This window comes from Pongo pygmaeus, chromosome 3 (assembly GCF_028885625.2).
Source record: "Pongo pygmaeus isolate AG05252 chromosome 3, NHGRI_mPonPyg2-v2.0_pri, whole genome shotgun sequence".
NCBI classification, from domain to species: domain Eukaryota; kingdom Metazoa; phylum Chordata; class Mammalia; order Primates; family Hominidae; genus Pongo; species Pongo pygmaeus.
Window position 1 is genome coordinate 87,230,623 of NC_072376.2, and position 15,270 is coordinate 87,245,892.

Below are 15,270 nucleotides of genomic sequence, written 5' to 3' on the forward strand. Positions count from 1 at the left end.
TCATAACGTTCCATCAGAATAAGCATTACCTTTGGAGAGTTAAGTGTTGAGAGGACATGAGGGGGTGTTCTCGGGTGCTGAAAAGGTTCCGTATCTTGATCTTGGTGGTGGTAGCACAGGTATACACATGTAAAAATTCATTGTTTTGTACAATTAAGACATCTGCATTTTACTGCATGCAAGTTATATTTCATTTTTAATAGTAAATAAAAATAAAGAAAAGAAACCATGAAGTATACCCATTCATGCTGACTGGCATCTTCGGTGAAAACCCTTAGAAGAAAATGGTGGCAGAGAGAAGAGAAAGGGGCACATCAATATTACAGATTATTTGCCTTCTCAGAAAGCCCCTGGTTTCCTCTCCCCCATCAGAGGAAATACCCTCTAAGTTTGAGCCGTTTTCCCAGTTGTGGAGATGTGTTTGCACTGGAACCATCTCTGTCCCTTCCCTGTTCCCTGGATGGTCAGCAATGAACTCTGGCAGTGAAACCAACATGAATACAAAGCCTGGTTGCATTTCATGAACATTATCCTGTAATCAGTCAAATTGCCTACTGATTCACCAAAAAGAAGGCCAGGATGCATTAGCCTGGGATGCCGCTGAGAACTGTCCTTTCAAAGGCAAAGTGCCGTGGAGCTGACCACTTAAAGGGCTCCAGCTCTCTGGGGAACAAGGAGTCATGGATGGTGCAATTAGCTGAGGTAGAGACATCAGGAAAAGAAGTGGACAAGTGGCTACAAGAGCATTAGGCTACAAGAGCAGCCTCAGTCATTTGGGCAATTCTCAGCCTAGAAAAGATCCTCTGAAGAAAGAGGTTCAGAATCAAAACAAGGCAATATTTGGGCTTTGTTAAATTCTGATTGTTGCCAGGGGCTGCAGGGTTTGAGAAATGACTTGATAGCAGTTTGTGCTTATAGGAGGTAGGTAGAAGGGTATGCCACCCCTCGACTAGGCAACAGATGTCTGAATTTTACAAACACCCAAACTCAAAGACTTTTTATCTTTTTAGTCCCATGAGAATTTTTTTTTTTAAATTTCAGTGAATGATTGAGCAAACAAGAGAAGGATACAGGGAGTAAACTGGTCTCCCAGGCCAGTGTGTGTGACCTGCAGGCACAGGAGTGAGGGTAGGAAGGAGTGAATCACCACCTTGGCTCTAGAGAATCAGAGTGTCTGTCTTTGTTTAAAGCTGGTCACTGGCAAAACATTCAAAGTGATGCCTGAGTTCTCTCCCTCCCTTCTGCTTGGAAATGCCTGAAAATTCTGGCAGAAAAGTGAGGCATAGAGAAGGGAGACTGCCACCAAAGCTACCCAGGAAGCATGTCCAGGTCAGTCTTCATCTTGGCCTCTGGTGGACCCAGCCCCAGCTTTGGCCTACACTGCCCCAGCAGATCCCTTGTCCCATTAGTCTTGGGTCTGCAGAGGGTTACCCTGGGAGTGGGCTGCAGGGCCCAGGATGGAGCACAGGCTGAGCCATAGGCACATCTTAATTTGTCAGTTACATATTTAGACATGCTTTGTGTGGGCCTTTGTGTGTACTCTTGCCCTGGGCCCCACAAATGTTGGGACTGGGTCTATGAAAGGAAAGAACCAGAGAACCTGATGTTGTCCTTCAGAAAGTCTCCTTCCCACTCCCCACCACCCATGCCCATATCCACCTTCAACCACAAAGTGATGGAAGAGAAGCTGCTTGCCCTCCTGCATTGTCTCTCTTTCTCTCCATGGCCCCACCCTGAGAAACCCCAATACAGAGCATTTGGGATTTCAGGCATTTGTTGGTGTCCTTGCTCAGCTCGGCTTCCTTCTGGTGTGACAACTATAGGCCCTCCCAAGCTAGAAGCAGTAAGTTTAAGGAACTGATAAAGACAGATGTTGCATCTAAGCAAAAAAAAAAAAAAGAAAAATGGCATATTTTTCTCCCAGGAAGTACGGCATTCTTCACAAATGTTATTCTTTCATTAGAATTCACAGCACCATGGGGAGCCTGCTGATATCATTAGAACTGATTTTATGGATGGAGAAATTGAGTCATTCACCAGGTCTGCAGGTTGTGATTCAGTGGCTAGAAAACAGAAGCTCTTTCCTCTTTTTGGATTGAATTATGTCTCATTTCCATAAGCAAAATAAGAGAATATGGCTTTCCTACTTCAAGCAAGTATCTTCTTAGACACAGTTTGATGGTTTTGGGGCATACACATTCTGTTTTGACATATGATAGCTTTCAAATACCATATGGTCGGACCACACTCTAATTAGGAATGGTTTTGCAGATGTTAGATGAGCCTTCTGGAGCATTGGGTGCCCTCAGCAGAGCCCACCAAAGACAACATGGGAAACTTTGTAGGTGCAAAACTTTTGTTGGTCCCTAACAGTGGCTCAACCTAAAACACACTGAAACCTAGCTTTACAATGTAAATAAATAATTATCATTTTAACATTCTCGCTCTCTCTTTTAAATACCTGCTGAAATTCAATTCATTCAATGTGAAGATGTTAAAACTAGCCTGTGTTTGCCCCAACTGATAGGTGGTCACCAAAAGCTGGTGACCTTGGTCTAGATCATGCATAAAGAAAGGAAATCCCTGCAGTCTCCAAAGTAAAAACAAGCAAACAAATATAATAAAAGTCTGTCTGGAGGCCCATCCACATTTTTGTGTTAACAGGTCATTTTTATGGAGCTTACAGACAAATCACAGGGAGGATACATTTCTGCTATCATGACTCAGCATATAAGCCAGAGAACATTTCTGTTTTCAAAGGGTAGAAAATCCATGTTTCTACTCAATGAATATTTATTGAGCACTTTCTCTGCGCCAGGCACTAAGACACAAAGAACAAGTTTAGTTTTTATTATCACGGCTCCTAGCCTGAAGGGGGACAAGCGTGGAGAAAGACTATGGCTCAATATAATGTGTGCTGCCATTAGAGTCTGTGTGAAGTGAGGTGGCTGCACACAGGAGCAAGGGTCTATCAAGTTGGAGAATATTTCATACAGAAGGTAAGACTCTGGATTTCTCAGAGCTGGGATGGCAAGAGGAGAGACATGGAGAGCAGAGTCAGGGTAGAAAGAGCAGCAGTGCAAAGGCAGGGAGGCAGATGGCCATGGGATACTTCAGGAGCTTACAGTGATTCAGACTGACAAGACTGCAGTGCTCATGAGGGGTAAACTGGAGAGACTATGAAAGGTGGCATGTCTTGTGCCAAGGAGCTCAGGTTTTATCCCAAAGACAGTAGGAATCCTGTGATCATGTTAAAGGGAAGGGGAAGGGTTCATACAGTCTAATAACTTTTTAAAAGTCACTTAGTTGCCCACACTAGGGAATGTACTAGGGAAGATAGAAGCAAACGGGTTACTGACTGCCTCACAAACATGGAGCCCAGACTTCAAAAACACCTTTGCATCTCCCAATTCAATACTATAGAATCTTTAAAAAGCTGGTGGTTAAAAGTTAAATAGTGTTGCATTCAAGCTTCAGCTGTACCGTGTACTAGCAGTGTGACCTTAGGGAAATTACTGAACTTTTCTGAGCTTCTGTCTTATCATCTGTGAAACCGAGATAACAATGGTGCCTACCTCGCAGAGGCTATATTTCAATTAAATGAGATGATGCATGTAAAGTGCTCAGTACACTTGTTAATATATATATTAAACAGTCCCACTGGCCTTTTCAGCAGTTCACTATGGTGGCCGTAACAGGTGGAGAAACTGGTAGCAATTACTCAGCACACAGACCTTCAGCAGCTGTGGGTCCTCTGCCAGGCGACCACAGGCAATGCTCCCGGCTGACTTGGCAGCAGCAGGACAGGGCTTGACAGCATTTTGATCAAGTTTCACCAAGTTTGCCAAAGCTTTGTCACATGTTTTCTCACGTGCTTGACAAACTGAGAGCAGGGAAAGACATGGCCAGGGGCAGAAAAAAAGAAGAGGTGAACAACACAGAAAATCAGGCTGTCTGCAACTCTGCCTCAGGCTCAGGTTGTTGCTCATGGAATCCAGGAAAAGGTGACACAGTTCAGGGCACTCACTGCCCATATTCCTGACACCCAGTCAGGTCAGGAGGCACAGAAGGCAGACTCTCTACACTACAATGCCTTTACCTCCTCTCAGCACTGTAAGAACTCGCCTGCATGTCCCAACAATCAGCCCCCCACATCCCTCCTAGCAGGTCTAGAAACTGAGGACCAAGCCAAACACTAGCTCTTTTAAATATCAAATAGATATAAACTATAATAGTGGTTTCCCCATAGAGGACAATACACATGGAAACAAATAGTTTTCTATCCAACTAGGAATCTGGTTTTCTTCAGAGCAACAATCCATCAGCTATTCTTGCAACAAAAAAGCTTGAACCTGACCAAACTTCAGGAACCACTGCTATCTGTAAACTTACAAGGAGGAATTCCAGATTGAACTGGTCATCAGGCTTTTACGCTGCACACGTGGGCTAAGTCTAAGAGATGCCCTTCCCTGAATCTGTCCCTTTCACGTCTGTGGACCTGTCACTGCCCCAGCAGGGCACACCATCTCTGGCAATGCCACCGTGTTTTGAAACAATGCTCATTCACCTCTAACTGAGAAAGTAATGGGTTCAGTTTCTTCATCGTATCTTCTCAAGGAAATACTAACACTAATTCTTTTCTTCAAAGAAAAGTGGCTATGCTTTGGGTGGGAAGGTGTATGGAGGCATGACTTTTTAATTTTTTTTGTTATACTTTAAGTTCTAGGGTACATGTGCACAACGTGCAGGTTTGTTACATATGTATACATGTGCCATGTTGGTGTGCTGCACCCATTAACTCGTCATTTACATTAGGTATATCTCCTAATGCTATCCCTCTCCCCTCCCCCTACTGAAGACAGGCCCTGGTGTGTGATGTTCCCCATCCCGTGTCCAAGTGTTCTCATTGTTCAATTCCCACCTATGAGTGAGAACATGCAGAATTTGGTTCTCTGTCTTTGTGATAGTTTGCTCAGAATGATAGTTTCCAGCTTCATCCATGTCCCTACAAAGGACATGAATTCATCTTTTTTTAATGGCTGCATAGTATTCCATCGTGTATCTGTGCCACATTTTCTTAATCCAGTCTAACATTGATGGACATTTGGATTGGTTCCAAGTCTTTGCTATTGTGAATAGTGTCACAATAAACATACGTGTGCGTGTGTCTTTATAGCAGCATGATTCATAATCCTGTGGGTATATACCCAGTAATGGGATGGCTGGGTCAATTGGTCTTCCTACTTCTAGATCCTTGAGGAATCACCACACTGTCTTCTACAATGGTTGAACTTAAATGTTAGACCTAAAACCATAAAAACCCTAGAAGAAAACCTAGGCAATACCATTCAGGACATAGGCATGGGCAAGAACTTCATGACTAAAACACCGAAAGCAATGGCAGCAAAAGCCAAAATTGACAAATGGGATCTAATTAAACTGAAGAGCTTCTGCACAGCAAAAGAAACTACCATCAGAGTGAACAGGCAACCTACAGAACGGGAGAAAATTTTTGCAATCTACCCATCTGACAAAGGGCTAATATCCAAAATCTACAAAGAACTTAAACAAATTTACAAGAAAAAATCAAGCAACCCCATCAAAAAACGGGCAAAGGATATGAACAGACACTTCTCAAAAGAAGACATTTATGCAGCCAACAGACACATGAAAAAATGCTCATCATCACTGGCCATCAGAGAAATGCAAATCAAAACTGCAATGAGATAGCATCTCACACCAGTTAGAATGGCGATCATTAAAAAGTCATGAAACAAAAGGTGCTGGAGAGGATGTGGAGACATAGGAACACTTTTACACTGTTGGTGGGACTGTATACATTTTTTTAACTTCTTCAGCTGCCCAGTCTCACATGGGCTCCTCATTGCATTCTCTGTAGTAGTGGTTGCTAAAGGAAGTTCCTCCAGCCTTTTTGAGGCTGGGACACAAGGTATCAGTGGGGGTCACAGGGCAGGAGTTCTAGTTCTGACTCTGTTGCTGCACAGTTCTTTCCAGGTAGACACTGTCCAATTCTTCCTCTTAGTGTAAGGTCAGTGATACCACTTCCCCTCTCTGTGTCTGCTCCCTCATTTATCAAAGTAAGGGTTAAACTCACTCATTAGTTAGGCCCTCCTTAGCTCTAAAATTTCCTTGAAATCCTGAGAAAGGGTACCTTCTTACTGGTTTGACTTATGCAGTTTGGTATTCCTGCAGAGACACGAGTTCTACACTGATTCTGAATGTCAAAGCTTTAGCCCCCAGTGTGATGGTATTTGAGAATGGGACCTCTAGGTGGTAATAAAGTTAGATGAGGTCATGTGGGTGGGGCCCTTATGATGGGATTAGTGCCCTTATACGAAGGGCACATTAAAGAACTTACTCTCTGTCTTCACTGGCATGCCATGTGAGGAAAGGTCATGTGGGGACACAGATAGAAGGCGATCATCCTCAAGCCAGGGGGTAGGCCCTCACCAGAAACTGAATCAGACAGCACTTTGATCTTGAGCTTCCCAGCCTTTACAACTGTGAAAATTAAATTTCTGTTGTTTAAGCCACCCAATCTATGGTGTTTAGTTGCAGCAGTCCTAGCCTATTAAGACAGCAAGCATTCTCTAGGATCATCATGGTGCTTTAGCCTTGGCTATCTTTGTATTGGAAAAAGACCTACCCCAGGAGTAAGTGCATTATGGAATGTACCATCAAATAAGGCAAAGCAGAGGCTTCTAAAGCCTCGTTCAAATGAAGATAACCAACATTGTCATACAATTTCATGCATTGTTAGTTTGATAGGAACAGAAATTGCCTGAACTTGGCTGTAAAGTTCTTTAAATAAGTACTCAGTAGATAGTTATGGGAAATGAATGACCACTTCCAGTCCTCTTTGGAAGCAGGCAGCGTAGGAATTGTAAAAGTGTATTAGTAAGATTAAACAAAAAAATGGATATTTCCAGCAACAAAACCAATTCCCAGAGCTTGTCATTTTCAGCGCTGTAATGATTTCTATGGTACAGCTTTTAGCTCCACTGGAAACGACAGTGCAAGTGTCATTCTGAACATCAGATATCTTAAGTGGTATCTTGTGTATTCTTATTCTTTCAGGACGAATTCAAATGTCATCTCTTCTGTGACTTTTGTAAATGTCATTCGAAAATGACATTTGTATATTTTTACATTCCATGGTATCAGCACAGAATTTATTAATCTTTCCTCAGAGTTTCCATTACAACTTGGTTTTACTTTTATATAGCACTTATCATCTCATATTACAGGAAGCTGAGTATGAGCTCTCTGAGGGAAAAGCTCAATAAATTCTTGAACGAATGAATGAATGAATTGGTTCTCCTTTGTAGATGACTGATTTCTCATTTATCTCAGTCTTGACAAGACTCTTTGACTCGACTAACAGACTGAGGCTCTCTCTACCTCCATCTGCCTATCTATTATATGATGCTATGAATGGTAAATGGTGTCATTTTTTTTGCCCTTGGAATCTTCAGTCAGCCATGACAGCTGCCAGAATGCAAAGCCAGTAAGCTCCAAAGGTCATAGATAGGATCCCATGTTTTAATAATATTTGTCCCAACTGTTGTTTTGTCCATATTTCAAAGATTTCTTGATCTGTATTCATCCTAAAACTGTTGACAGTTCACAGCTGCCAAAAGACCACCATAACAGTATGGAATAGCATGTGGCCTAAGTTGGGAGGTCTGTCCTCCTCTTTACCAGGAAATTAACTCTCCTGAAGCTTATGACCTTGATGAACTCCTTTTAAATAAAATAAAGCCAATTATTTTGATGACAATCCAAATGTTACATTCAGAATAAACTCTATAGCACAGCCTTCCATCAGCTCCTGAGTCAGCCGAGTGGCAAATGATGATGTAAGCAGATTTTAGCCTGGTACCTGAATGTTTCCCTTTTGGTCTTTTCTCCCTTCCTCTGACTGGCATCTAGGCCATGTTCTATTCCTTTTGAATATTGATTATGGTTGGCCTTTACCTATTTGACACCTTCAAGGAAATATCCTCAGGGTACATAGAGTTAAATAGTTGAAGACCTAACTAGACATCAGTCATAGGCGTATGTTATATTGGAATTAAAATGAGTGAAGCTGATCTTTAAGCAAGAATCTTGCCCTCAAATAATACCAGGTAGGCAGCCCTCTCTGAGGAAGCCATGATGGATGTGGCCATAACTAAAGTGACATGTGGAAAAGAGTGGAGAGATATTGGAGTATTCATGAATAAGGTTCTTGGGTTAATTCATCTTTCTACTCTTTCTTCATTTCTCCCGCAAGTCCTTATTAAGCACTTACCTAATGCTGTCCTAATGCTGTCCTAGGCTCAGGGGAAACAGCAATGAGTAAGACCAGGTCACTGTGCCCTCATTGAGCTTCTATTCTAGTAGAAGAAAGAGACAATAAACAAGTGAATAAATAAATATGTAATTTCAGGAAAACAGTTCTGTTATTGTGAAAGACAAAAATGAGCAAAGGGTATGGCATTTCCTCAAAAAATTAAGCAAAAAATTACCATATGATTCATTAATTCCACTTCTGGGAATATGCCCAAAAGAACGGACAGCAAGGACTCAAACAGATATTTGTTCATCCACGTTCATGGCAACAATATTCACAGTAGCCCAAAGATGGAAACAGCCCAAGTATCTATCAGTGTATGAATGGATAAACAAAATGTGATACATACATACAGTGGAATATTATTCAGCCTTAAAAAGGAAGTAAATTCTGCCATATGCTATCACATGGATGAAACTTGAAGTCATTTTGCTAAGTGAAATAAGCCAGTCATAAAAGGACAAATATTGTATGATTCTACTTATGGGAGATACTTAGAGCAATCCAATTCATAGAGACAGTAGAGTGTAGAATGGTTGGTTGTTTTTATGCCATTCCATGGGGAAAAGGGAGTTGTTTAATAGGCACAGAGTTTGAGTTTGGGAAAATGAAAAAGTTCTGCAGATGAATAATGATGGTTGCACAATATGTATATAGTTACTGCCATTGAACTGTACACTTAAAATTGGTTGTAATAGTAAAGTGTTAGCATACTTTACCACAATAAAAAATTTAAAAAAATTTTTTTTAAATAGACAACGGGCTAGAGTAGAAAAGAATTAGTTAGACTTGTCTGGGAAGACTCCTTTGAGGAAGAGGTGACATTTGATTAAAGACCAATCAAAGTGATGACTAGAACATGAGATTACATAGGGAAGCAATTCTGGATTTTGTTCTAAGTACAACAGAACACCTTTGGAGGGTTTTGATCAGTGAAAGGACATGAGCTGATTTACTGCTGTAAAAGATCATGCTGGCTGCTAAATGGAAAGCACATTAAAAGGGAGGAAACCTGGGGGCTAGAAGACCAATTAAGAGACTATTGCAGTTGTGTTTGCATTGCTATAAAGGAATACCTGAGGCCGGGTAATTTATAAAGAAAAAAGATTTGATTGGCTCATAGTTCTGCAGGCTGTACAAGCACAGCACCAGCATCTACTCAGCTTCTGGGATGCCCTCAGGGAGCTTTACCTATGGCGGAAGGGGAAGTGGGAGCAGGCACATCTCACGGTGAGAGTGGGAGCAAGAGAGTGTAGGTGGGAGGTTCCACATGCTTTTAAACAGCCAGATCCTGAGAGAACTCACTCACTACCATGAGGATAGCACCAAACCGTGAGGGATCAGCCCCCATGACCAAAACACCCCCCACCAGGCCCCACTTCCAACACTGGCATTTACATCTCAACCTGAGATTTGGAGGGCACATCCAAACTAATCAGCAGTCATCCAGGCTAGTGACTATAATGGCTCAGGGGATGTTGAAATGACAGGGGAGTTAGTGACAAGTGGTTGAATCAGGATTATATTTGCAAGGTAGACTCATCCTGACTCACTAATGGATTTGATGTGGGATGTGAGGGAAAGAAATGCATGAAGGGTGACATCTTGGTTTTTAACTGAGCAACTGGGTGAATGGGGGTCCCATCTACTGAGATGCAAATGACTGGGGGAAAAACTAATCAGGGAATGACAAGGGGGTATGGGGAGGCAATCAAGAGATGTGTTACCTAAAAGTGAAACCATGAACCCCATGTCCAGGAGAGTACTGGCACATAAAAGCCCTTTATTACATAATCATTGAATGAGTCAATGAATGAAACCAAATGAGTAAGTGCAGGGAAGGAGAAAGGAAGAATGGAAACTAGCTGTAAATTTTACAACATATGAAGGAGTGCATTTGGCAAGTGATATGATGGTAAGGACTCCAGGCTGGAATTTCAGTCAACAGGGTTCCAGTCTCAGAAAATATTTCCAAACCTCAGATTTCTCTTTCTAGCTTTTATTCTGGGATCTCTCCCTTTTTCTTTCTCTGCAGGAAATGTGTTCACATATTTATTCATCCCAGCCAGCAGGTCCATATCCCTAATATACCTGTGCATAGGTGCAGAATGGATAGCCCTCAAGACATGGAACAGACAATCAATGAGCTCCTCAGCTGTGAGACGGAACGAGACTGAAGCCCCCTCCTGCCAGTGACCACATTCATCACCAACCACTCCTTCCCCACTCCCAATGTCCACACTCCCAGCGTTCCTACAGGAGCTGTGGAGTTGGCTGCTCGGCAGTCCAGCCAAGTTCCCATAAATCAGTTCCCCAGGGGGTCTTACTCTCTAAGGACATGATTTTAAGCAAGTTGGAGACAAGATTAGTTCATACCATGCATTGGCTAGTCTTAAGTTGACAGTCCTACTAATTGTTCTTACTGAGTTTTGGGCAAGTTCCTACTGAGATTTGTAGAGCAGTTGGTGGGAAGAAAATCCGTTAAAAGTTGCCTTCACAACTGGGGAGGGCACAATGCAAAATGAGAAATACCTGTGAAAATGCTGTAAAACAGCTGTGGGGTAAGAGCCTTGCCTCTATTTCACATATTACCGTGTTTTCACATATTAACCACTTTTGTACTGGCTTTTCCACAGGATGGAGGGTACAGAGTCTGCCTACATCAGCTCCTTTGTCCGTTTCTCTTCCGACAAACATTATGCCACCGACCACCATCTGGACTAGCTCTCCACAAAACACTGATGCAGACACTGCCTCCCCATCCAACGGCACTCACAACAACTCGGTGCTCCCAGTTACAGCATCAGCCCCAACATCTCTGCTTCCTAAGAACATTTCCGTAGAGTCCAGAGAAGAAGAGATCACCAGCCCAGGTTCAAATTGGGAAGGCACAAACACAGACCCCTCACCTCCTGGGTTCTCATCAACAAGCGGTGGAGTCCACTTAACAACCACGTTGGAGGAACACAGCTTGGGCACTCCTGAAGCAGGCGTGGCAGCTACACTGTCGCAGTCCGCTGCTGAGCCTCCCACACTCATCTCCCCTCAAGCTCCAGCCTCATCACCCTCATCCCTATCAACCTCACCACCTGAGGTCTTTTCTGTCTCCGTTACTACCAACCACAGCTCCACTGTGACCAGCACCCAACCCACTGGAGCTCCAACTGCACCAGAGTCCCCGACAGAAGAGTCCAGCTCTGACCACACACCCACTTCACATGCCACAGCTGAGCCAGTGCCCCAGGAGAAAACACCCCCAACAACTGTGTCAGGCAAAGTGATGTGTGAGCTCATAGACATGGAGACCACCACCACCTTTCCCAGGGTGATCATGCAGGAAGTAGAACATGCATTAAGTTCAGGTGAGTCTCTATCCAGTCCACTAGTTTTCTTTACTACATCCTCACATTAAGAATGCAGTTCAGTGAACCAAACACAATGGAAAATTTGAATTTTGGAGTGTAATACCTAAGTTGAATTATAATTCACAAGAATTTCCACAAGAGTTCAAACTTTATTTTTAGTCACTCAACAATTTTCATGATTCACTGTGGCCAATTGCACCTTTATGACCTGTTTTCACAAGTCATAATGATGCTACAGGGAATGTAAGCACATGAGACCAGATAGCAAAGGGATTAACGGCATGACTTTGGCCAAGCTTCCTAGGTTTCAACTCTGGCTCCTGACCCTAAGGTCAGGTGAACAAAGGTTACCCTAAGGTCAGGTAACAAAGTTACTTCACCTCTTTGTGCCTTTATTTTTCCGCATCTGTAAAATGGGATAAAACAGTTGCTACTGCACACAGTTCTTGTGGAGATTAACTGAAATGACATAAAGCACTTAGAACAGTTCCTGGCAGGGAGTAAATGCTCAGGAAATGTCATGTTATTATTATTCTGCTCAGTGTTTTAAAGTAGTGTCTCCCTTTTGGAAACTAGTCAAAGTAGAGTAGGAGTGGAGAAAACTTACTTATTCTTTATAGTCACTGATGTATTTCAAGGGAAAGACAATAAATTTTACAAGATGTCACATCTGTTTTTATTTTCCCAATAATCCTATGAAGTTAGTATTATTTTTATCTTTGTTTTGTAATCTTGGAAATTATGGTGGAGAGAAATCAAGGGCTCTTTCTGAGGTCATCTGCATCTGACATTGATGTGAAGACTGTACAATTTAGGGTACTGGGCAGGAAGAGGCTTTCATGGGAGCATTTCGCCACTTAGCTGAGAAAGAGTGAGATGAGCTCATTTTAGATGAGCCAGAAGTTAGAGGGCAAAATGGAGCTGCAGCCCCTCCCCTGGGTGGTCCTGTGAGAGGTGTAGACTGAGAAGGTCATTTCCAGACAGAACCCTGCATGGTCAGTTGGGGTCAAAGGAATGGCCATCACTGAGGAGAGAATCACAACTTTTAACAAACAATTGATATACATCCATCATGAATGGAAACTGCTTGACAGCGGAGGTAGGAAGAGATAGAACTAAGATTAACGAAGACGTGTTTCCTCATGGAAGAGCTCACAATTTAGTAAGGGAAGAAGTCCCAGAGAATTGCACATTTTTATTTCAAAGGTCCAGTATATCATTGAGGATATCAACGAGAAAAAGACAGACACTTAGACTGGGATAAAGGAACTAATGACAAAGGTCTGGCTGGGGAATGGGAGAACCATAGGGGGTCACAATAACAGGGCTGTTACAGGCCAGACCTAGGAGGAAAGGAGGGAGTAGTAACCAGAACCCAGAAGGAGAGGCCCAGTAGAGTTGACCACGCCATCAGGAGCAGTGACTCTTGGCTGAGGGACACAACGATCTCAAGGTTAACCTCCCTGGAGTGAAGGGAATGACTGCTCTGCCCTCCCTCTCCCTGCTCCTCTGATATGCAGCCAGAAGCCAAGAACAACGGGACCCACTGGTGTGGTCCATGCAGGTTGGCCTCCTAGAGGGCTGGTCAGAGAACCACACAGAGAAGGGGGAGAGTGGATCTGCAGAAGTGAAGGGAGGAAATCTATTGACTCCTCTGTGCAGCCCATCACCCCATTAGCACCCTTTTTATACCTCCAGGCCAGCACTTAAAACATTGAGCTTGAATGTGTATCTTCAGTCTGTCTCTCTCCCAACCCCTGCACCCCAGGTTCCCAGCATGAAGATAACATCTCTGACATTGGTCCCTGGAGCAGAGTGGGTGTTGACTTTGATGCGATATCTTAAGAACCATCTTAAACAAAGGGATCATCAAAATACAGTGACCCCATCTTTTTTCTTTCGTATTTCAGGCCCTCACCACCACTTATCTATACAACTTTTTCAGTTTTTAACCAGCCACTCTCTCTTCACTTTCTGTCCCCTTCAGGATACTTTAGACATAGCAGATTAATATTCCTGAGCACAAAATCTAAGCTTAGCATACATGAATCTCTAAACAGACACATCTACTCCTTCCTAGAAGTACCTTAGTTTTATGGGCTGGGTTATTCGAGACAGTTCTGTTCTAATATCTTGGCTTGATTTTAGGCTCTATGTCTTGATTTCCTCAACTCTAGGCCAGCAGGGTCAAGAGGCCCCAAATTGGTGGCAGTCGGCTCATAAACCTTGAAGTTCATGGGAATATTGCATACAGCAGAAACTCAGAATAAATGACAGAATGCTTAAATGACTGGGGAAGAGAGGTGTGGCAGGTTAGAGGGACATCACTGACCAGTACACATTTCACAGACCAAAGAGTATGTATCCTTATGACCTACTAAATCAAAAAATATTTAGATTACATCTACCAAGACCCTCTTCTTCACGAAAACAAGTATGAGACCTATCCTTTGAGATTTTATAGTTTAAGTAGAGAGAAAGGACACAGGACAAGTAACGCTTAATATCAGTACTTAGTTTCTAATATGAGAATGAACCTAGTAGGCAGAAGGATCTTTGGGATGATGTGATAGAACCTGCTCACTTCAAAGGTGAAGAAACTATGTCCCAGAAGTTTGAAGTGCCTCACCCAAGATCACATGGCCCAGTGGCAGCATTGGGCCCTGCGCCCAGGGCCCAGAGCTCTAAGTCAAGTCAAGTCCTCTCTCACCACTCTGAATTGCTGCACTGCTCCTTTATTAGCTAGCAGACAAAGCAACATTCTGTGGGTTTGTGCTTCAGGTTACTATTTTGGGATGCTCTTATTTAGAGATTCTTTTTGCTGCCTTTGTAGTGGCAGTAATAACACCACATTTTGCATAGCATTTTGTCTTATTCTGTGTGGGTTCACGTAGTATGTTTCTATTAATCCAAGGATTCACCCACTCGACAAATATCTAAACACAGTCACCAGTGAATAATTCTGAAACAAGGTGAATATTATGGGAGTTAAATTTGACTATAGATGTTAAGGAAGGGCTCCGTGATGGAGAGAGCAGGGAGCTGAGTTGCAGGAAATAAAGGAAATTTGAGCCTAAAGAGAGATGAAGGGGATTTGGGCAAAGGGAGTTTCAGGTGCTCATTTACAAAGGCAGGGAACCAAGAGCACGATCATTAAGGGTGGACACACTTGCATTCAGAATCCACTCAGAAGTTGTAAGCACTTAAACTGCTCTTGTTGAATAATCCAGTGCCCTCCACATTGCCAGGTCTAAGAGTAAATTCTTAGACCTTTTTTTTGTTTGTTTGTTTGTCATTTCAGCTTTTATTTAGATAAGTGGGTACATGCACAGGTTTGTTACGTGGGTATATTGCGTGATGCTGAGGTTTGGGGTACAATTGATCCCATCACCCAGGTAGTGATCACAGTACCCAATAGGTAGTTTTTCAGCCCTTCCACCATTCTGCCTCCCTGCTCTTGTATTCTCTGGTGCTTAGACCTGGTTTGACCTGACCTGCCAGTAGTGTCTGACTCAGATGATCACTGCCCTCATCGTTAAAGCACTGGCT

General features: G+C 42.8%; 1 protein-coding gene across 3 annotated transcripts in view; it reads left to right on the plus strand.

The window, feature by feature from the left end:
• Nucleotides 1–15,270, plus strand: part of PARM1 (prostate androgen-regulated mucin-like protein 1) — a 119,223-nt gene that overhangs the window by 70,862 nt on the left and 33,091 nt on the right. For all 3 annotated transcript variants that reach the window (XM_054485123.2, XM_054485122.2, XM_054485124.2), the window contains one exon: nucleotides 10,993–11,718. In XM_054485123.2, the coding sequence (XP_054341098.1) occupies nucleotides 10,993–11,718 (726 nt within the window). The remainder of the gene's footprint in view (nucleotides 1–10,992; nucleotides 11,719–15,270) is intronic.